Source organism: Balaenoptera acutorostrata, chromosome 15 (assembly GCF_949987535.1).
Source record: "Balaenoptera acutorostrata chromosome 15, mBalAcu1.1, whole genome shotgun sequence".
NCBI classification, from domain to species: Eukaryota; Metazoa; Chordata; class Mammalia; order Artiodactyla; family Balaenopteridae; genus Balaenoptera; species Balaenoptera acutorostrata.
The window spans coordinates 65,373,278-65,395,443 of NC_080078.1; the positions used below are offsets into that span (position 1 = coordinate 65,373,278).

The following is a 22,166-nucleotide window of genomic DNA, read 5'->3' on the forward strand; positions in this document are numbered from 1 at the left end:
TCTCTTAACCAATACAACAGAAGATGGAACTCAGCCTCCCAAAGGACTCTCGACTCTCGTATACTTCCCTGACTTCAGTTACCATTTGTATGTTGATGACTCTCAGATCTTTATTTCCAGCTCAGAAATGTCCAGATTTCTCTTGTTGAGATTCAGACATTATGCATCAAACTACCTCCTAGACATTGCCACCTGGTTATCATAGAGTCACTTCAAACTCCAACTATCTAAAACTGAGCTCAGTGTCTTCTTTCCAACAACTCACTCTTCCTCCTTAATTCCTTATCTCTGTGAATGGCAGCACTAATCTTTCAGTTGCTCAGACAAAAACCTAGGAATCAGCCCTGATACCTCCCACTTTCCCATCCCTTATATACCTTCAAGCTTTGACCTAAATATCAGTCAAATCCACCTACTCCTCTCCATCTTCACTGCCACCACCCTGGTCTAAGCCACCAGAATTTCTCACCTACATGTCTGCTATTCTCTCCTGACTGGTCTCCTGATTCCACCCTCCATTCTCCAACCATTCTCCATGCCCGACATTTATTGTTGAATGAATGAACAAATGAATGAATGAATATCACTAACCTCTCACTTAAAACCCTTCACTGGCTTTCTTTTACACTTAGTTGAAGAATGAAAGTTCTTGAGACAGTTCATAGGACCAGCATGATCTATCCCCTTACCTACCTCTCTTGCCTCATCCCCTACGTTTCTGCCCTATTTGCATCTGAAAAAATAAACTATCAGTGGTAATTGCCTTGGTACATTATGCTTTGTACACCCCACCAGCTACCCAACAGCATCTGTCCTCACTTAGCAAAGTCCCACTTATCCTTCAAGGCTCATTCTGAGGAAGACTTTGATTTCATCCAGGAGTCAGTTCTTTCTATACGCTTCCAAAACACTTAGCAGCTGCCTCTAACCTGCACTCTAATGATCACTATCTGATAATTCTGTTACCTGAAGTTCTTGGGGGTCTGATTCTTCTCTTCATGGTGTCTGCTGAATCTTATTCATGTTGATTGTTTCCTTGTGTATTTCATCAGTTTCTTTCCTTGTGGATTATCAGTTGTTTAGAAGGGCTTTATATGCAGGAATTCTGTGTAACCTGCAATGGCCGGGGGAAGAAGGGGGGTGTCCACGGAGGAGATCCAAAGAGGATTTGCATTAGTTTCTGATAGGCATCTGAGAGATACTTTTGGAGTAGGTCTCCTTTGATTGTTAATTTCTCAGCCTTGGAGATTCCTAGACATGCAGGTGATGTAAATATGAACCCCACACTCATCACCCCATACTCATCAAGGGCAGGCATGCAGTTTCAAATTCTCAGAAGATAGTTTCTTTCCCCCACCCTAAGACCAGGTCAGGATGGACATATATCCTTTTTGTCTTCTTTGCTAGTACTCAGATGTTTGTTTGTTTGTTTTCCCCTAGTCTGCACTTTCACTGTGGGTATAGCCCTTCAAGTGTCCTAGATTTATCAAGGGTCTCAGTTCCAATCCCTAACTTCATGTAAGCCCAAGCCTTCATCTCCTCAAATGTCTGTTAAAACCCAAATGGTTGCAGGTCCATTCAATGTTAAATGATTGTATTTAAAAGGATGTTTGGGACTTCCCTGGTGGCACAGTGGTTAAGAATCCACCTGCCAATGCAGGGGACATGGGTTTGAGCCCTGGTCCGGGAAGATCCCACATGCCGCAGAGCAACTAAGCCTGTGCGCCACAACTACTGAGCCTGTGCTCTAGAGCCCGCGAGCCACAACTACTGAGCCTGCGTGCTGCAACTACTGAAGCCCATGCTCCGCAACAAGAGAAGCCACCACAATGAGAAGCCTGCGCACCACAACAAAGAGTAGCTCCCACTCGCCACAACTAGAGAAAGCCCGCATGGAGCAAAAAAGACCCAACGCAGCCAAAAAATAAATAAATTTATAAAAAAATAAAAAATTAAAAAAATAAAAGGATGTTTATTGTTTTTATTTCCAGCATTTCCATGTGTTATGTAGCAGGAAGTTCCAGATATTGTCAGAAAAGGAAGTCCACCTCAATACTTAGTAGACAGAACTGTCACTGTCTGTTTACTTGTCTATTTTCTCCATGAGCATCAAGCTCTGAGAGGGCAGAGACAGGGTCTGACTCATCTCTACGTCAAGACACCCAGCTTAAGATCCCCCCCAGAGTAGAAGTTCAGTGCATTTGTTGATACCAAACCTCCGCTCAGACACTCGTATTGAAGGGGAGCTCAATTTCTCCCACTCCCAAAGTAACCTTTCCTTTGGAAAGGTCACCTGGGTGACCATCTGGCAAGTGGGGGACAGCCTGCCCCTTTTCTGTGTTCATTCTTCCCAGCACTTGGCTTATCCACTCAAGATTCTGCAGAGTAGGGCTCAGGGTCTGGATGATCCCAGTGATAACTGGGACTTTGAGCTTTGATCCAGGAGAAAGCACAGGGGCCAGTTCAAGATGAAAACCTAAGGTTCTCATGCACCGTTAGTGGAAGTTTAAATTAGTACAACATTGTGGGAGAGCAATTTGATGGCACCTGTTGAAATGTTAAGTATGTATATCTATCAATCTTGCAATTCACTTCTCTGATTCTATTCTATTCATAGAAGAGGAGTCACTGTTACATTGTTTGTGGCAGCAAAAAATTGAAAGCCACCCAAATGTCCATCAATATGTGATAAACTAAATAAGCTTTCTTCTGCCATACAATGGGAAACTGTAAGATGGTTTTTGGTTTTGTTTGTAATGAGGAAGATCTGTGTATATTGACATAGGTAGAACTCCTGTGTCATATTACTGAGTGAAATATGTGAGTCTGCAGGACAGAGTATATCATATGACATTTTTTTTAAATTTATTTATTTATTTATTTTTGGCTGCATTGGGTCTTCGTTGCTGCGCGCAGGCCCTCTCTAGTTGCGGCGAGCGGGGGCTGCTCCTTGTTGTGGTGTGCGGGCTTCTCATCGCTGTGGTTTCTCTTGTTGCGGAGCATGGACCCTAGGTGCACAGGCTTCAGTAGTTGTGGCACGTGGACTCAGCAGTTGTGGCATGTGAGATCCTCCCGGACCAGGGCTCGAACCTGTGTCCCCTGCATTCGCAGGCAGGCTCTCAACCACTGCACCACCAGGGAAGTCCTATCATATGACATATTTATGTAGAAAAAAACAAATGAACCTACAAGCAGTATAAATTGGTACATCCTAGAGGCTATTTGGCAGTATCTATCAACCTTCTTTTTTCTTATTTTTTGGCTGTGTTGGGTCGTCATTGCTGCACGTGGGCTTTTCTCTAGTTGCGGTGAGCAGGGGCTACTGTTCATTGCGGTGCACGGGCTTCTCATTGTGGTGGCTTCTCTTGTTGCAGAGCACGGGCTCTAGGCCACAGTGGTTGTGGCACGTGGGCTTAGTAGTTGTGGCGCATGGGCTTAGTTACTCCGCAGCATGTGGGATCTTCCTGAACCAGGGCTTGAACCCATATCTCCTGCATTGGCAGGTGGATTCTTAACCCCTGCACCACCAGGGAAGTCCCCAGCTTTTAATCGTTGAGCCTTTGATTAGAGTCTACTCTATGCCAGGCCCAGCACAGGCTGAGTGATGGGAGTATATGGACTGAGATCCTGCCTTTGGGATGCCCACCATCTACTTGGGAAAACACATACACACAATTAGTCACCATGACTTACTATTTATTGAACAAATAAATAACTGTACTGCCCATCAAGGTAGCTCTGGACCCATGGGTGAGGACAGGAAAGGCTACCTAGAGGAAGAAGGGGTGAGTAGAATCTTGAAGACAGGAAAGCTCTGAATTCAGAAAGGGCTGAAGAGGGCATTCCAGGAAAGAGCTTGAGCCAAAGTGTGGTTGTGGGAGAGAGTTGAAGAGACAATGAGGAGCTTGAACTTAGCACAAGGTGTGTGTAAGTGAAGAAGGGGAATAAAGCTGGAGAGAACTGGGGCTGGATCATGGAAGGCCACAAATGCTGTATTAAGGAGCATGGTACTGTGGGAGCCACAGAAGGTTTTAGAGCAGGCAAGTGGTGTGGCAAGAGAGGCATGTTAGGGATTATTTAGTTTAAGTCAGCGAGAGGTCAAGAGAGGGTATGAGGTTAGCAGGAAGCAGATGTGATGGGCAGAGACTCAGGGTTGCAAAGAATGAGGATGCTTTGGGGACACCCCTCCAAGGGCCAAAACATTGCTCTACATCCCCTACGCCCCAGCCAAGCCTCTGGGTATTATTTCCAGGATCCTTCTCCTAGTTGCTAGGACTGAGGAGTCCTTCTAGGGTTTGATATTAGGCTGGGATTTTATCACCAGAGCAGAAGCTCTGGCCTAGCTCACCCCCTCCTCCTGATGGACCAGATGGACAGCTCTCAGACCCCTCCCCACCAGCCCTGCTCTACTAAGAAAGGACCCAGAACCTCTGGAGACTCTGAGGATGTGTATTTGTAGTCTTTCAGGCATTTCCCAGGCCACTGGGAATGCTGGGGGCCTAGAATATGGGATTGGAAGAAACCTGAGGATGGAGAGTTTGAAAGAATATCTAAAAGGAAACTTGGGACTTCCCTGGTGGCTCAGTGGTTAAGAATCCGCCTGCCAATGCAGGGGACACGGGTTCGATCCCTGGTCCGGGAAGATCCCACATGCTGCGGAGCAACTAAGCCTGTGCGCCACAACTACTGAGCCCGTGTGCCACAACTACTGAAGCCCATGCACCTAGAGCCCATGCTCTGCAACAAGAGAAGCCACCGCAATGAGAAGCCCTCACACCACAACGAAGAGTAGCCCTTGCTTGCCACAAATAGAGAAAGCCCGCGCACAGCAACAAAGACCCAACGCAGCCAAAAAAAAGGAAATTGAGGCCCAGAGAGGTAACATGACTTGCTTGGGGTCACACAGCAAGTTTGGGGGAAATCAGGACTGTGCCCAGGTCTCCCGGGGAAGGCTGAAGCGCTCTGGGATTTTGATAATCTGGTGCATGTAGAGAGTGGAGAGAGTTGGAGCCAGCAACTATGGGTTCAAATCCTGGCTCTGCCATTTACTATAGCTGTGTGACCTTGGGAAGTCACTTAGGCTGTCTGAGGCTGTTTCCTCAACTGGAAAAGGAGGATAACACCCACCTTTCAGGATTGTTGTGAAGATCAAAACACATATAAAGTAGTATAGCACAGTGCCTAGCACTCAGTAAGTGTTCAATAAATGTCAGCTACTGGTCTGGCAGCGGCAATAGTTTCTGTTGAGTGTATTATTGAATATGAATCCACATACTAACAGTGAGATTTGTCTGTTTCCGTCTGTGTAAATCCGGGCTAATAACCAGTCCCTGTCCCGTCACTTTTCTGTCCAGCCCCTGCAGCAGAATGGGTTAATAAGGTGTGTAAACGTTCCAGTGCTGAGCACTCAATGGTTATTCAGCCCAGAGCAATTCCTCTCCAAGTCCTACTCCGCAAAATTTCCTGCCAGCCTAACCAACTCTTCTATACTGCCGGGTGCTCCCCTGGAACCAGAGAAAGGGATGTCCCCCACCTCTCAAGCCTGCCCGGCTGAGGAAAAATGGGGTGGGAAAGCAGCGAATGCGCACGCTGAGAAGGTGAGACAGAAAAGGGAGAGCAGGGAGAAGGTTGGTGAGGAGGAGGGAGGTGCACGAACGTGGTGTGGAGTTGAGAAAAGGGTAGAGATTGAGGGACTTGGAAATAGGATGCAGGTGAAAGGACAAGAGGGGCAGTATGAGAGGTGAGGGCGCTGAGATATGCGGGGGGAGTGCAGGAAGATGGGGATCTCTTAGGAAGGAGTGGGAACCCTCCTCTTTGAGAGGTCCGTGGGTCGCCCAGGGGTAGGGAGTCCAAGCTTCCAGCAGTCGCTTCTCCGGGCCGCCGCCCCTAGGATCGGAGTCGGGATCCCGGGGAGGGAGCCACTAGCCAGCGAACCGTGGAGGAGGCGGGGAGGGGGGATCCGCAACCTGGGATTGGCCGCCGCTCCGCCGGTCGGTGACGCGAGGCGGGCGGGCCCCTTTGTGACATCACAATCAGCTGTTTGAGCGTTCCAATTTGTGCCGTGAGCCCAGCAGCGGCGGCTGCACAGACTTAAAGCCCCGCGGGCGAGCGCAGCGCCCTGTGTCCGACACGTACCCCAGCCGCCTTCCCGCCCAGCCCCCGCGATGCGGCCGCGCCTGTGATCAGCAGCCGACCCCGGGACGCCCCGCCTCACAACTACCTCAGCGCCACCTCCGCCCGCCGCTCCGCCCCAGTCCCCAGGTGAGTTCCGACCGGTTTTGGCCAGGGGGCTCCCGGAGCCTGGGGACACGCCCCGCGCCCCCAGCTCCCGGGTCTTTGTCTGTCTCCGCCGGCGGCCGCCAGGGCAGCATTCCCGTCTCCGGATTGGCTGCCGCAAGCCCGGTAGACCATGACGTCTCCCGATTTGCATATGACATTGAGACGTCACCAAGGCCGGCACCGCCCCCCCACCCCCTCTCGGCTCAGGTCGCTTGTCCTCCGGTGACCCGTTTGGCGCTGGGTCGGGGCTGGGCCTATGGGTGAGTGACGCTGAAAGGCAGCGGGACCAGAGGGTCCTCCAGTTTCCTGGGCTAATCCAGGAGCTGGGGTCAAGCCTCTGATCCCCTACTTTCGTCTTGCGACTTGAGAGAGGTTCCGAAGGCGCTACTGAGTCTAGGCTGGGGGGAGGGGGTTGTCAGGAGTTCAGGGGCCCCTGAAGCTTCGGATCCAGGTCATTGGGGCAGCGCCAGATGGTGGTACTACCCCCTCCCTCTGGCTCCAGGTTCTGCACCCCTGGGACTAACATCATAACTTTCTCCGAATCCCTGACATGTGTGAAGCGCCTTAGCTGACGTCATTCCCAGCCCCCAAACGAGGGGTCTTAGACCCCATTTCATGGAAGGGAAACTGAGGCCCTGAGAGGGGAAATGGCTTACTCGAGGTCATGCAGCCAGTTAGAGTCATGCCTACCTAGTGAGTAGCAGATGCATTAGCCATGGGCACATACCTAGTAGGAGCTCATTACAAGTAACAAGTTACACATCCTCCTTCCACTGAACACTCTACCTTGGGCTAAGCACCATCCAAATTTGATAGAGCGCCTAGGTTTCCTCACTCCTGGATCTTTTTCCAGGAGGTCTCTGAAGACTGGGTCCCCTTTTGAGGCCCTGACCCTCACTCTGTTCTTTGGAGTTGCCGAGCCCAATAAAATCACTGCCTCCTAGCTGTTCTGACCACAGAAATGTGAGTCAATGCCTGCCTCAGGGTGTCTCCAATGTTGGGATGGAATGGAGGTGAGAGTTCCCTCTGTTTGGCTCTTCTTCACCTCCCAGCCCCAGAGTTGTCAGCTAGAGAGGACTGACCTGGCCTAGTGCTGGGGACTACAAGGCTTGTGCTGCCCCTTTCTGCTCACAGAGAGGGACCAGAGAAGGAGCGGGAGAAGGAGAGCCTCTGACTTTCCAAATAGATGGGCCTATGGGCTGGACCAGCAGTCCCATCCCAGCCTAGACTTTGCTCAAGGGTGGCCTGGATGGGATAGAGGTGGCTTGGGGCTCAAGTGTTATTCCGGGCACAGCTGCTATAGTTATTAAAGGGAACGGTTCTCCCTGGAGCAGAGCTGGGAACGTAAGAACCAGGAAGCTGGCAGGGTTGGGAAAGAAAAATCCTGGGAGCCTCCCTCAGTGGTCATGAGAGGGGGCGGGCACTGGCTGGCTGGTGAGGTTGTCAGTTCTGGCTCTGTCACTGACTTTTTGTGTGACCTCAGGCAGGGAGCTTCCCCCACGCTAAGCCTCCCTTACCTCAATCTGTTTGTAATTTGAGGAGGCCCAGAGTAGACTCTGGTACACAGTGGGTGCTCTGGAAAATGCAGGATGAATCTTGGTGCCAGGAACCTCAGACCCTTTTATAGCTGAGAGAGGCAGTGACTTGATCAAAGTCTGACTCCTGTCTGACTTCCCCGTGTCCCCTGCATCATTATATTTTGGGGGATTTACTGAGGGCTTCCTGACTGTGTTCACTCTGGACTGAATGCTCAGTGACCTGGGGCTAGGCCTGCTCTGCCACCATCTAGCCGTGTGTCTTTGGATAGACTTATGTCCTCTGATCCTCAGCTTGCAAAATGGGCTGGGTGAATATCATGGCTCCTGAAACACCTATTAACTTCCTTTTCATTTTCTCGATGGAGCAGTAGGTCCTTGGAAAGAGGGTGTGCCTCAACAAGGCCCCAGTCTTCCCTTCCTTCAGGAGGGGCCACACTCTCTGGATTTTTGGTAACTGAGTCACTAACTCCCTGTGGCTACAGATGGGCTGGGATATGTGGCTTGTGCTGGGCAGGCACTAGTTGAGAGTGGCCCAACCTTTCATAATCCCTGAAGATCTACCACCAGGGAGGCCAACGCCCAGGCAGCACTTCCTTCTGGAGCCCACCGTGGATCCGCCAAATGTATAAGTACTCTCAGGGCATAGAGTTTAGGTGATTCTGTGGCAAGTGTGAAAATATACCCAGGGATTAGAGGTAGCAACAACCATAAGAAATACCCCAGGTGGGTTAGCAATAGGAGTAGAATGCCTCCAGGGAATGGAAGTGTGGACATGCCCCCAGGGAGTTTTATAGAAAGTGTGGAAACTTCCTTAGAGGAAGGTGACAAGTGGCTGAGTAGCAAAACTGTTGGCTATCTTCGGGGACATGTGGAGAGTCAAGCTCCAGGGACATCCAGGGGGCCTGGCCAGCAGCCCCTAGCCCAGGTCTAGTCCTGAGGTAGGCTTGGTGTTTACATTCCTGGAGCAGGGGGTTTCCTTCCTCATCTTCACTGAGGGAAGGACTGATTGAGGGCTTGAGTCCTGGTCAAACCCTCAGTCCTCATACTTAAGGGCTCCTGGGGTCTGATAGCTCCCTCCCTCCATCATCAGCTCCTACTGACCTGCTGTCTCCCTGGGGCCAGGCAACCTGATCTTCTTCCTCCTAGCCAGGGATGCTGCCCTTGAGCAGGAGCTTGGGAATAGGGAGTAAGAGGGGGGAGGGCCTGTGGGAATAGGATCTTCATCTGACAGACACAATTGAGGCCTATGCGACCACAGGGTGAGGATGCTAGCTGTTCTGTGGGATTTCTGCTAGCGAGCACTTTTCAAGCCACACAGGCTCAAGTAGTGGTTCTTAATCTCTGGTGTCAAGGACCGCTATTTAGGAAATCATGATGAAAACCAAGGTCCTTCTTTTCAGAAAAATACACATGGACCATGGCTCCAGGCCACTAAGTTAAAAATGCCTAATCCAGACAGATACCCAGCAATGGAGTATAGTGGAGTATAGTGATCTGGAATCTGCGTGGGTTAAAATCCTCTGTGTCTTACTAGCTTTGAGATTTTGGGCAAATTATCTTACATCTCTGAGCCTCAATTTCTTCACCTATAAAAAAGGGATAATAATTATACCCACTTCCTAGAGTTATCATGGGGATTACTTGAGGTAATATAGGTAAAGTGCTTAGTATAGTACTTGGCACATGAATGTTAGCTATATGATGATGATGATGATGACGATGATGATGGTGATGATAAATAATCACAATACTGGGCGATTTCTTCCTTGCTTGGAGAACTGTTTTTACCCTTCAAGGTCCAGGTTGGATGTCCAATCCTCTGGGGAACCTTCCCTGACAGAGTCTGGTCATATATAGCACTCCTAGAGCATGCAACAATATTAATAATTATTAATAATAAACTAGTTGATTAGTTTATTGAATGCTTACTCTGTACCCAGGTGCTGTTCTGAGCACTTTGTGTTTAGCTCATTTAATTCTTATGAGAGCCCAGAGAGGATACTATTATTAGCTCATTTAATTCGTATAAGGGCTGAGAGGAGGATACTATTATCCTTGCCATTTGACAGATGAGAAAACTAAAGCACAGGTAAGTTAAATAACTTCTAAGGTCATACAGAAAACAAAAGCTTGAAGGCAGGCTGACTTACCAGAAAGGGAACACACACACACACACACACACACACACACACACACACGACAAAGCTTTCCCACGCATCCCTGTTGTACCCTTATCACTGTTCTGGGGGCTGGGGGAGGTATCCCCAGCCACAATGGGGAGACCAGTCTGTGGTGCCTCTGACTCCTCTCTACCTCCCAGGTTTCTGCACTGCCATAGGGCACCCCCCTGAGGCCTCTTCACTCCCCCACCATGCTCCAGCGCCTCACCAGCCTCTTCTTCAGCTCCCCGGCGCCCCCCGAGGACCCCGACTGCCCTCGAGCCTTCGTCTCCGAGGAGGATGAAGTGGATGGCTGGCTCATCATTGACCTGCCGGGTGAGGCCCGAGTCTGGGGCCAGGACTGACTCCTGGGCCTGTGAAGTCGTCATTAGGGCAAGTGGCCGAGCAGTTGAGCAGGGAGCTGCTAAGGGGTTGGGGAGTTCCCCCAGGCCTACTGGGCAAATTGGGGCTGAGGCAGTAATATTGGAGATGGAGGGTAACAGGGCCCCATCCCATGCAAGCAGTGTTGGAGTCCACACCTCACGCGCCCTAGGGCAGCAGGTCGAGACTGTGGATACCCAGTGGGTATGGCGGGCGGGGCTGCGTGTCTGACTAACGATGCCCTTTCTCTCCCTGCCCCATTGTGTCCGGTGTGTGTGTGTGCGCGTGTGTGTCCCTCCCTGCTGCGCCCCCTCTTCCGCATGGCTCCCCCTCCCGCGCCGCGTAGACAGCTTCACAGCTCCATCCAGCCCCGGGGCCGCCCCGGCCCCTGCGGGCCGCCCTCCGCCCGCACCCTCCTTGATGGATGAGAGCTGGTTTGTTACCCCTCCGGCCTGTTTTACTGCAGAAGGGCCTGGGCCCGGGCCTGCCCGTCTCCAGAGCAGCCCCCTGGAGGACCTCCTCATCGAGCACCCCAGCATGTCCGTTTACGTGAGCGGCAGCACCATAGTGCTGGAGCCTGGACCTCCTTCCCCGCACCCCGACACCGCCCTGCCAGACGGAGACCTTAGCGACGGGTGAGCCGGCCGGGGGCGGAGCCTGGAGGCCTAGAGAAGCTTGTCTTGGAGCTAGGGTCCCCGCTGCAGGAGCGAGCCCAGGAGATCCCCTGGCAGTGCCGGGGCGGGGCCTTTAGAGGTGGGTCTTCGAGGCAAAGGGCGGGGCCCATGGGCCGGAATGAAGCTAGGCTTGAAGGTAAAGGGGCGGGGCTTTGAAATAGGGAGAGGCGTGGCTTCGTGGCTAGGGCGGGGCTTGAGAGAGAGAGAGCTTAGAGGCTTGGGAGCGCTGAGGCAGTAGGCATCTCCAGGTTGGCTTGGAGGAAGGGCTGGTACCCACAAGAAGGGCATTGTGCGCCCCCCTAGGAGCAGGGACCAAATCGTGTGAGGGTGCGGGGACAGGGTGGGAAGTGCCAGCGCTCTCCTCCGTCCCCCACGACTTGTCTAGCCCTGACTGCCTCGCTCTGTCCCCGCAGGGAGTTGGCGCCTGCTCGCCGTGAACCCCGGGCCCTGCACCACGCCGCCCCTCTGCCGGCGCGGGCCGCACTGCTGGAGAAGGCAGGCCAGGCGCGGCGCCTGCAGCGGGCCCGGCAGCGGGCCGAGCGCCACGCTCTGAGCGCCAAGGTGGTGCAACGGCAGAACCGCGCCCGCGAGAGCCGTCCGCGCCGGCCCAAGCACCAGGGCAGCTTTGTCTACCAGCCGTGCCAGCGCCAGTTCAACTACTGAGCTTCCGCCGGCCGTGCCGCAAACCCCTCGCTGACTCCCGACCCCTCTCCAGCCCCTCCGCCGCAGCCAGTGTGCTGCTCGAGGGGCGCCTGCAGCCCACTTCGGGCTGGACGCCACAACCTCCCTTCTTCTTAAGTGTGTGAGGTGGGGGTGATAGCCTCTCTCTCTCTCTCCCACTCCTTCTATTTCCCTATCTCTGATCCTCTAATCCGCCTCTGAACCTCCCCCCCCCCTTCACCCTCCCACCTTCTGACCCCTTCTGGCATCTATCTAATCCTCCATCTCCCCCACCGCCGACACTCCGTCGGTTCCCATCCTGATCTTTGCCCTGACATTCTCCATCCCTGCCCTCCGGTCCTCTACTTCTGGCCCACTCCTATTTCTGAGAGTGTCTTCTTCCAGTTTCATATCTGGCTCATTCCCTACCTTCAGCTCCCACTTTATAAGCCTCAGTCTATCTAATGTTTGGCACTGCATTCACTCCTGCTCCCTTATTACTCATTCCCAGTAATTCTCCCACTGAGACTAAAGGGTTCTGCCTTTAGTCTTCCCCTTCCCTCTCCTCTGGGGACTGGGCTCCTTGGAGTTGCTTAGGCATGGAAAGGTAAGGTATGTGGGAAAGGACTGTGAGATGTGAGTTAGAGGGAGAAGGTGGCGGGAATCGAGGAAAAGAGGAAACCTACTGGAAATGTAGACAGGACAGACAGGTTGAGATGCTGTAGGGAGCAGGGCACAATGGGGGCTGGCACGGTGCTTACTCAGAGAGGCCAAGCCCTGCTCTCAAGCTGGAGCGTGGAGTCTACTCCCACATCCCTTTTCTATAACGCCACCTCCCAAATCTCTTCTTGAAATCAACCCCTCTGCAGGTCCCTGTATCTGAAAGGCTTATTAGTTAGTACCTTGCTGCCCTACCCACATCAACCCAGCAGTAAAGGCTGGGCAAGGCCCTGCCATCCTAGACATCTGTTCACATGCCCAAGGTGCTAGAACTAGCTTAGGAGAGATGCAGGCCAGAGGGATTCTAGGCAGGGGAAGGACACCCCCCAGAATAAGAATGCAGAACGATGATGCTGGGGAGGACAAGCTGTGGGGTGAAGCCATCCCGGGAATGGCAGCCAGCCTTCATCTTGCCTCTGGCCTTGTATTTCACACTCTGCCAGGATGGCTAATAAACACTCCTGAGTAGGAGGCCAGGAGCCCCACTGCCACAATCCCCAAATAGTACCTGTCCAGGTTCAGGGCCTTTAGGGGAGCCTCTCTTCATTTTCTTTCCCAGGGCTCTCTTCCTTTCTAGGCTGCTGGGGGGAAACGGGTACCCTATGGTTCCCCTTCCCTTCTCCTCCAGTAAGTACCTGGAAGAGGGAACCTGAATATCTGGGTGAGACAAAGGGGACAGGGGCAGCCAGCTTTCCCCTTCTCACGGTGGGATGGACTTTTGGGCTCAGACACCAGCAACAGCCTCTTGGGATGCCCCGAGTTGCTTCCCTTTTCCTCTTTCTGTCCTTTTCTAGTGTGTGCTCTTTCTTCCTTGAAACCTTTAAGATTTCCTATTACATACTAACATAGGTCTTTCCCTTCAATTCTAGGTTTTGTAGGCCTCACAGCCAAGCTGAGGCTTACAGAAAACTCTGCAACCCCATGCGGGCAAAGGCAGCTGCCCTCCCTGACCCTATAACCCTAGGCCTCCAGTGGGGTGTATGGATAAGGGAGGGGGTAGCCCCATGGATGCTGGGATAGGGACAGAGAAAGCCCTGTTGGGGTCTCCTATCCAAGGGAATAAGCCAAATTTACAGTAAGAGCAGATCAAAGTCCTCATGCTGGTCCACTAGGGCCCCAGTAGTTGACAACCTTGCTCCTCTCTCCAAGGTTCTCCTTCAGTTACGACTTAGTCCGTTTTATTCTTCCAGCTACTCCTTGGTTACTTCACAGCCAGCTTAGGGTCTTCAGCACTTCCAAGAGCTGAAACTCCCTCCAACTCTTCTTGCCTACTCCTTTGCTGCCAGCTGGAGCCTAGGCTCAGTTCTGGGCAGTGCTCACGATCCTTCTGTGGGGGAAAAGTGAGTTATAGGGCATTTGGCCCAAATTTCAAAAGGCCCCTACCTTACCCGTATTTCTGGAGGCTCCTGTAGTTCTAGAACCCTCCAATATCGTCACCTGGCTGGTTGCAAGGCTCATGTTTTTGTACTTTCCTATAGATTCTGTAGCATTTGAGTGTGGCAATATTTTAATTGCGTATAGATTTCTAAGAGCCAACACTAGTTTGGTCTCCTGCTAGTCTGACTCCTGAAGCATCAGACCTCGTCATACTGTATTGACTGTGTATGTGCCTTTCACCTTGAGCATGCTTCAGGATTTTTTTTTTAAACCACAGAACTTGAATACATGAGGGAACCAGAATTCACAAAGTCCTATGCAACCTTAGACAGGAGGAGGTTAGAGAGTCTGTCTTTACTGATGTTTCAGAGACCCTGGTGAAGTTTGTTCCAGACTGCATTACTTAATGTCAAGACTACCAGCGCTTTGCCAAAACTGAGTATGTGAGAGCGACCCCTGTTTCTAGAGTGAGTCCCAATTATATCAAAGGACAACTTCCAATAATTCTCCAATACATCTCTCTTCAAACTGGGTGTCATTTCCAGCCTTTGCCAGTCTGGCCCCATCAGGGTACCATCTGTGTATGAATGCAGTTTGCTGCTGTTTTGGAGTATGCTTGCTCCCTGGCCCCCACCTGGAACCTTGAGTTTGCTCTGACCCATAATGTTAGGTGCGTTGAGGACCCCACCAGAGCTCTTGGATGACTCCTCAGATCCATGTGGCTTTATGTGAGGGGACTGAAGGCAGACATAACATGGCCCCTTATATCTTCCCTCTTGCCCTGCTGCCTAGTTCCAAATGGAACCAGTAAGATGAGTGCGTCCCTCTTGGGTGTTTTGTGTTGAGACTGGCTGAAAGGAGGAGACTCTGGTTGACCATGTTATGACATGTTGACAGACTCAAGGACACAACCACCTCAGCCTGGTCATGTGGCATGCCTGTGTATGTGTGTAACAGGATTCTGATTGTTAGATTGTAATGTTATTCCTCTATGGGAGAAAAAGTTAATATAAAGAAAAACAAATAAAAATCTATTTAAAGCACATTATGCTTTCTTCCTGAGTATAGCTAAAGTAGGAGAAGCACTTTGCAATCTCAAACACAGTATTGGCTTAGGGTGTTATTGTTAGGCTGGCTATGGTTCTGGTTGTGTGTGTGTCATACAGGGAAGGAAGAGGGTAGATAAGCTTGCTTGTAACAGAGCCAGACAATGTGGGGTGACTCAGAAATAACTACTTCTAGAGAATCCTTATAATGCAAGACATTTAAAAAAAGGAAAATAAGAGCATGAGAATCACCAATTCATCCTTTTGGTCTCAGGCACTGGGTTTTGGAGCCCCTGCAGGGGAAGGGATGGAGTATATGTCTAGCTGTAGGAGACACAGCAGAAGGCTGGGGCCCAGACCAAGATAAAGACAGGACCCCAAGCACTGAAGTCCCCTGAATGTTGGGGGTAGGGTAGGGGCAGAAGCAGCTGGTTTGGAGACCACAATCTTTAAGGTAAGAACAGAGTCAAGAAAGGGAAAAACCTAGGCACACTGATGAGTCACCCCAGGCCTGATGCAGATGAGAAACAGGGCAGCTAAAGAGTGGAACATAGTGGGTATCTCTGAAGTACATAATGCAAAATGACAACTTTTATTTGGGAGCTGCTCCATTTAACCACGGACATGGACTGAAGTTAGAAACCTGACCTAAACTGGGCTATATTCTTGATGCTGTTACAAAAAATCTTGCTGGTCAGTCTGGGCTTATCTCTTGAATGGAGGAGGTGTAAACATAGTTGTTTTGGAGCAATCCATCATGTGCATGGAGAAGCAGATGAATGAGGTAGAGAAGAGTGCCATCTGGTTTGCTGATGGCTTCCTGTCTCCAGAAAGTCTTGGGTGCCCTTTGATCCTCTCTACAAAAGAAATCTGATCAATATCAAAGCGCCTGGTACAGTGCTGAAAAGAGCTAGTTTCTTCAAAGCCAAGAATGAGTTGAGTGAATAAGTATGTACATTTTCCACAACTTGCCAGGTGGGCATCTCAAGTGTAATGAGGACAGGATGGGATTCTAATTCACAAAGAAGTCTGTTCCTATTCATTAATGGTCCAAAGAAAGAGCTTGCTTACCCAATAATCCCTTACCAATAACATACGTTTATGTTCTAGGACAAAGACATTTATTTAACACATTCAGTATTTCACATTGTACAAACCCTTAGATTCTCTTTATTCACTGGTCCATTTCTACAACAAATACATCCAAAACACTATATAATAAAATTATTTACAACATTTCCAAATGAGAAGATTCCTTTTGCCCCACTACTGCTATTCACACACAGTACTTCCACAGCACAATACATCATTAGAAGATCTAAAAATGCTCACCCTGTACTCTAGGCTGCTTAGGAAATGTGAAAACTATTAACATAATCACATTAGCTCCTCTCAATACATGGCAACATTTTAGAAACCTTGAACTTCATCTTGCAACACCAAAAGGGTTCAACAACTCTGCTTTCCCCATTGCACTTTATGAAACAGGTTGCAGGGACCAGGAAAAGGACCACATTATTAAAATAACTAACTGTACAGAAATGGATTTTAAAAAGTCACAGCTCAAAATCGCTTTTTGTAAAATTCACACACATTTACAAATATCAAGTCGTCATCCAGCTTGTTTACTTGGATTTTCTTCGCTTGGATTGCACCGCACTGGTTATGTCTGTGGGGAAAAAGGAAGGATATATTCAGCTGAGGCAATTCTTTATAGCAGTGCCTTTTAGGCAGTCCACAGGAACCAGGGCTGACCTAGGTGGAGCCCTACTGGACCCTGAATCAGTCTAAGGTCCTCAAAAGGGGCACTCAGTGTGAAGAGGGTCTCAGACTTCTCGGCCCTGTAAACTAGGGCCTGGTGATTGGGGAAATGTTATACAGGTAGTGGAAGGTGAAGCAAACATACATGGAAAAGGTGCCAGGATGGGGAGAGCTGCTTTAGCTGGGCAATTAACCCCACAGTCTCCATCACCTGTTTCCATCACCCAATGAAATGATGGATAGACTGACAGTGCTTTTGGTGAGAAATCAATGAGTGATGTTACAAGCAAGTGAGTGAATTGTGCCACAAAAAAAAAACAGCCTCTGGATCCCTTCTGGAGCCAAGCCATTGTTCTGCAGTGAGGAACTCTTTTTGTCATGCCATAGTCAAAGTCTCTAAATAACATGACTATGACCGTTGGTCAGCAAGTGTCTACCATGGCCTAGCCAGGTATTATCAAGGCTGTGGATATACCTGTGTATGTATGGAAGGCATGGAAGCAATTCAGAGCAAGCCACAGCCTGCTCTGAGCCCAGGTGAGCCTGAAGCCTTCATGGAAGAGGTGGGAACTGAGTGGTTTATATCAGTGACAGGGTGACAGTAACATAAAAGGGAAGGAGTGTGTTTAAATTCTTTTAATTCCTCTTGTTTTATTCATGTCTTCAACCAACCAACTTAATCTTATCCCATATTTAAACTCAAACTCAAAATATAAACTCTCTCAAAAACTTTTTCAACACAAAAGTCTTCTACAGCAAAGTACAATGAATAGCCTGAAGCTCCCCAACTATAAACATTTCTTTAAAATCTCATATTGATCTTAAAAATTCACCCTCATTCTTCATGCTGCTCCGTAATAGATATTTTGGATTTAAAATGAAAAAAAATGTTTTAGAATTACTTCCCATCAAGGACAAAAAAATGTTTTCTATTTAATCCATTAATGTGTAAGATGAATCCAACTTATCCGTTTCTAGAAACTAGGCTGAACTCTCTGATGCCGCATGTTAGGTTCAGTATTCAAGCAATTTTTCTTCTCTCTTTTGTATTGTATCATATTTTGAGAACCCAGACTCAAAATGTAGAGCAAAAAGCAAAAATTTTACTACTCTGTTAGCTAAGTAACTGCTAAGAAGTGAAACCTAGATGACTTTCCAAGAGGTGGCCTGTACAGTGTTTTTAGGCTTCTACTGGTGGAAATTTCAATATATACGTCTTACTGGGAGATTATGATGCTTGTGCCAGGTGGTAGAATCAGTTTCTCTGGTTTACTCATTAGTCTTTTGCTAATCAGAGGACAGTAAATCTGACAGGATGTTGACAATGGTGTTATTTTAATTCCATGTAAATAAATGGAGTCTCACGTAGCGCACAGCTCCCCATAATCAACCCTTTATGTCCAACTCTCAAGCTTCATTTTCACTGTAGCAAATTTGTCATTTGCAGTAAAAACATACAGGGTTTTGTCTTGACTGAGTGTTCATCCTTAGAAAAATGTCTGTTAATTAGGTCAACTTTGGGAGCTTCTCCTTTGTTGTGATATGAACGATCAAGTGGTGTGTCTGAGAAACACACGTGTGGCTGGGAAAAGTGGTTAGGAGTGGGGGAATAAACAACCTCAGGCTCCCCCCTCCATTCCTTCCTTGCTTGTTCCCATCTGTCACTGCTCTAAATCACCCAATCATCTGGCAGGCTGCCTCTGCTTCTGAGGATGAATCAATGAGTGAGGCCATGAGTAAACAAGTGATCTGTGCTAGAAACTGGAAAAAAAAAAGCCTTTTAGACACTAGGGTGAGCCGTGGCAGTGGTGGTGTAGGTTGGTGTAGTGGTGGTGTAGTGTGGAGCTTTACCTTCTAAGGAATTTTTTAAATTGACCTTGACCTTGCTCACTTCATTACACTTTTTACTGTTCTCCTTCTAGGCAAGATTTCTACTTAATTGTAAAAAAATTCTGGAAATTTCCTTTCAAAATTTGTATGGCTGGTTTCTAAATGATGCTACAAGAGTGCAGTTTCAGGTAGTTACTGTTTAGGGTTTTGCCTCATTCACTTGTACTGTAATGATGTATATAATTTGGTTGGTATTTCACTATTTAATTTTTAAGAAGCCTATTTTACTAGTGTTTTATATGAAAAAAAAATACTGCAGAAGTTAAACCTGTGTTGTATTTTTTCTGAGACGTTTTGTTTTAAGGTAACAGACTACTGAGATACTTTTTGCTCAGTTTTTATATGTCTGTTAATTAGGCATAACTAATGTAATACATCTAATTATGTAATACATCTAATTATGATGTAATACATCTAATTATGATGTAATTATAATTACATCATAATTAGATGTATCTAATTATGCTTATTCTACAATAATAACACTTACGTTTTAAGTATATTTGTATACTCTGTGTTTTTGTAGGTTGTTGCTTCTCAAGTCACTAGCTGTGGATAGGATAGAGCTATCACCCCACTTTGCTGTCAGAGGCATCTTAGGGCACCCCAGGGACACCCACAGCTGCTGCTGCTTACAGGTTGCTCTGAACTTCCCTCTTATTAGCATATTTTCCCAGGTTTCAAACTTGTACATTGAACTTCATGTTTTTAACTACTGATCCTTTCTCCCAGTTGAAAATATAACATAAAACTACTATAAACAGAAGACTAAAGAATATCAAGGGAAACTAGAAAAATCATTTCTGTGTTAATGGGGAACTCAACATATCAGGAAGCAGAACTACTCATTTGCCTATTTATAAAAAACACATCTGATCAAGTGCAATTTTAAAAAGAAGTTCACTGATTTGTGGGAGCCAATTTTTGCGTCTGTAATTAAAAGTGGCAGGGCAGTGGGGGTCGGTGGGGGGAACCAAACCAACCAAAAACAAAACAACAGATTAGAGAGTGACCTATCAAGCAAGTGGGCCTCCCTGGACTTGCCCAGAAATCATCCATCCCACCTGCTCCAATCTGGTAATCTAACTAGGCCTTGGCTAGCATGACATAAGCAAACTCTGTTCTCAGAGCAGAAGAATGATTAATGTTACTGGTTCTCAACAATACAAAAAGTACCAATACTTCTCATTATAAACTGCTCATAATATTTCTCAGCTTTCTCATGAAAAACGCAGACTGTTTCTGATTTTGTTTGTGCATATATGACCAAAATCTTATGAGTACGAAAAGGCAAAACCCTCTTTTCCCTTCAAAACTTTAAGTACTGATGCTGCAGGAAGATGTTCCAGGTACCCAGCACTATATATGTCTACAAGTTTGAGACACATACATTTCATTTATTTATCTATTTATTTATTGGCTGCATTGGGTCTTCGTTGCTGCAAGCGGGCTTTCTCTAGTTGTGGTGAGCGGGGGCTACTCTTCGTTGCAGTGCGCGGGCTTCTCATTGTGGTGGCTTCTCTTGTTGCGGAGCACGGGCTCTGGCACGTGGGTTTCAGTAGTTGTGGCACGTGGGCTCAGTAGTTGCGGCACGTGGGCTCAGTAGTTGCGGCGCATGGGCTCTAGGGCACGTAGGCTTCAGTAGTTGTGGCTTGCAGGCTCTAGAGCACAGGCTCAGTAGTTGTGGTGCGTGGGCTTAGTTGCTCTGCAGTATGTGGGATCTTCCCGGAGCAGGGATCAAACCCGTGTCCCCTGCATTGGCAGGCAGATTCTTAACCACTGCACCACCAGGGAAGTCCTGAGACACATAAATTTTAGAAGCCAGCTTGATGTTTTATGACACTCCCTTTAGTTTGGATCCAAAAGCTCTAACACTTAAAAATCAAGAGCTACAGCATTCATTTCTGATTTAAAAAGTAACTTACCCTAGAACAGTTAAAGACTGATAGACTCAGGGCTTGAGGCTGATGTGGAGATCTAGATATGACTGTGATTCCTGGGGTCTGGCCAGAACCCTGACATCCTCTAGGAAACACTTACCCAGAATCCCTCCATGTAATATCACAAAGCCTGCGAGTCATTATGGCCTCTTCTAAGCCAGCTGCTAAGTCTCAAAGCATGGATGGGGCAGGCATTCCAACATGACTACCATCACCTTGGGACAATGTCCAGTTTAAGTGTACAGGCCTATACACCCCACCCCCCTTCTAAAACAGGTTCCAGCTTTCCATCTTTTCTTGGCTGGCACTTATCTACAGAGTGGCTCTAATTTGGGCATCTCTTAACTGTCCCAGCTGCTAGATTAATTCTTTCTGGTGAACTGTAAATGACACCTTTAGTATCCTGAGGCTCTGGGCTCAAGTCAGATTCCCCAAAAGCTGGTGTATGACATCTCTAAAGGTCGGCACTTTTTCCCCTGCTTTAAAGATAACTACATACCATATTCTAAAGCCTAGAACACCCTGATCCTTTAGGAAAAAGAATACATAGAATTGAGGGGAAGCAGATTTTCTCATAGAACTCCAGGAATCTTCCATTTTATGCTTCCTTCCAAACAGGTTTTTGCCTAGGAGATGATTCCCAGGGAGGGAGAAGAAAGTTGTTGGTTCCACTTCTACATCCAAAGTGGGGATACCTAAAGAGGACCCTGGCTATGGTGTACATGGTATGCATGGAGAGGAAAGAAGGCCCCTCCCATCCTCTCCCCTCTCTGGCACGCTGAGGTAAGGTGACTTCTACATCTCTTCTTTACCTGTGCGTGATCTGCAGACCTGTGGCCTCCTCCCAGGAGCTCTTGTGAGGCATTATGAAATTCCTACCCAGAAACATGATCTATCAACAACAGCTGAGTTCTCAGCTCAGTGTCTGGTGTTGGTGCACCACAACCTGCCCTGGTCTTCAGGCTGGTATCCTAATGGTACGTGACTGTTTCGTAGCAGCCCTGCTGATATCAGGCACTTGGCCAGGATGCCAGCTCTTGCCTAACCTAAGCTACTCAAGCTCAGCGCATTTCCTGAGAGGATGATACCCTCCCTCAGATCTGGGCCTTTGCACATGCTATACCTTTTGCCTGGATAATGCTTCCTCATTCTTCAGGTCTCAGTTTAAACATCATTTTCTCCAGAAAGCCTTCACTGACTTGACAGGGGAACAAAGCATCCCGGCTATTGGGTTGGCCAAAAAGTTCCTTCGGTTTTTAAGTAAAAATAAAAGACACATTTTTCATTTTCACGAAGAACTTTATTGAACAACGTATTCACCGTTTTGTTCCGCTAACTTCTGCCATTTTCCAGGCAACTTCGTAATTCCATCTTCTCAAAACTTTTTATCTTTTTGAGCAAGGAACTGTTGCTCCAGGTGCCTTTTACAGTATTCCAGGGAATTGAAATTTTTTTCCATTAAGAGAATTTTGTAAAGACAGAAATAAATGGAAATCCAAAGGTGCAATGTCTGGTGAATATGGCGGATGAATCAGAACTTCCCAGCCAAGCTGTAACAGTTTTTGCCTGGTCGTCAAAGAAACATGAGGTCTTGCGTTATCCTGATGGAAGACTATGCGTTTTCTGTTGCCTAATTCCGGATGCTTTTCATCAAGTGCTGCTTTCAGTTGGTCTAACTGGGAGCAGTACTTGTTGGAATTAATCGTTTGGTTTTCTGGAAGGAGCTCTTAATAGAGGACTC

The 22,166-nt window shown here is 48.2% G+C and overlaps 2 protein-coding genes across 12 annotated transcripts in view; one reads left to right on the top strand and one right to left on the bottom strand.

Annotated features, from left to right (window-relative positions):
* The first annotated feature begins 6,032 nt into the window (after positions 1-6,032).
* Positions 6,033-14,831, top strand: TP53INP2 (tumor protein p53 inducible nuclear protein 2). 3 transcript variants are annotated; one of them, XM_057529922.1, is made up of 4 exons: positions 6,033-6,261; positions 10,138-10,312; positions 10,704-10,992; positions 11,445-14,831. In XM_057529922.1, exons 2-4 carry the CDS (start codon positions 10,189-10,191, stop codon positions 11,692-11,694), a joined length of 663 nt encoding a protein of 220 aa, XP_057385905.1. In that variant the 5' UTR covers positions 6,033-6,261; positions 10,138-10,188; the 3' UTR covers positions 11,695-14,831. The 3 variants fall into 3 exon arrangements, with proteins under 3 accessions (XP_057385905.1, XP_057385907.1, XP_057385906.1); XM_057529924.1 differs by having other exon boundaries at positions 10,824-10,992; XM_057529923.1 differs by lacking the exon at positions 6,033-6,261 and adding an exon at positions 6,463-6,539.
* Positions 14,832-15,481: 650 nt separating this feature from the next.
* The window catches only part of NCOA6 (nuclear receptor coactivator 6), a 100,680-nt gene continuing 93,995 nt past the window's right edge, over positions 15,482-22,166 (bottom strand). For 8 of the 9 annotated variants that reach the window (XM_057528562.1, XM_057528559.1, XM_057528560.1 and 5 more), the window contains one exon: positions 15,485-16,503. In XM_057528562.1, the coding sequence (XP_057384545.1) occupies positions 16,460-16,503 (44 nt within the window). In that variant the 3' untranslated portion in view covers positions 15,485-16,459. Of the gene's footprint in view, positions 16,504-22,166 lie in introns of all 9 variants that reach the window. The other variant, XM_057528567.1, reaches the window with a different exon arrangement.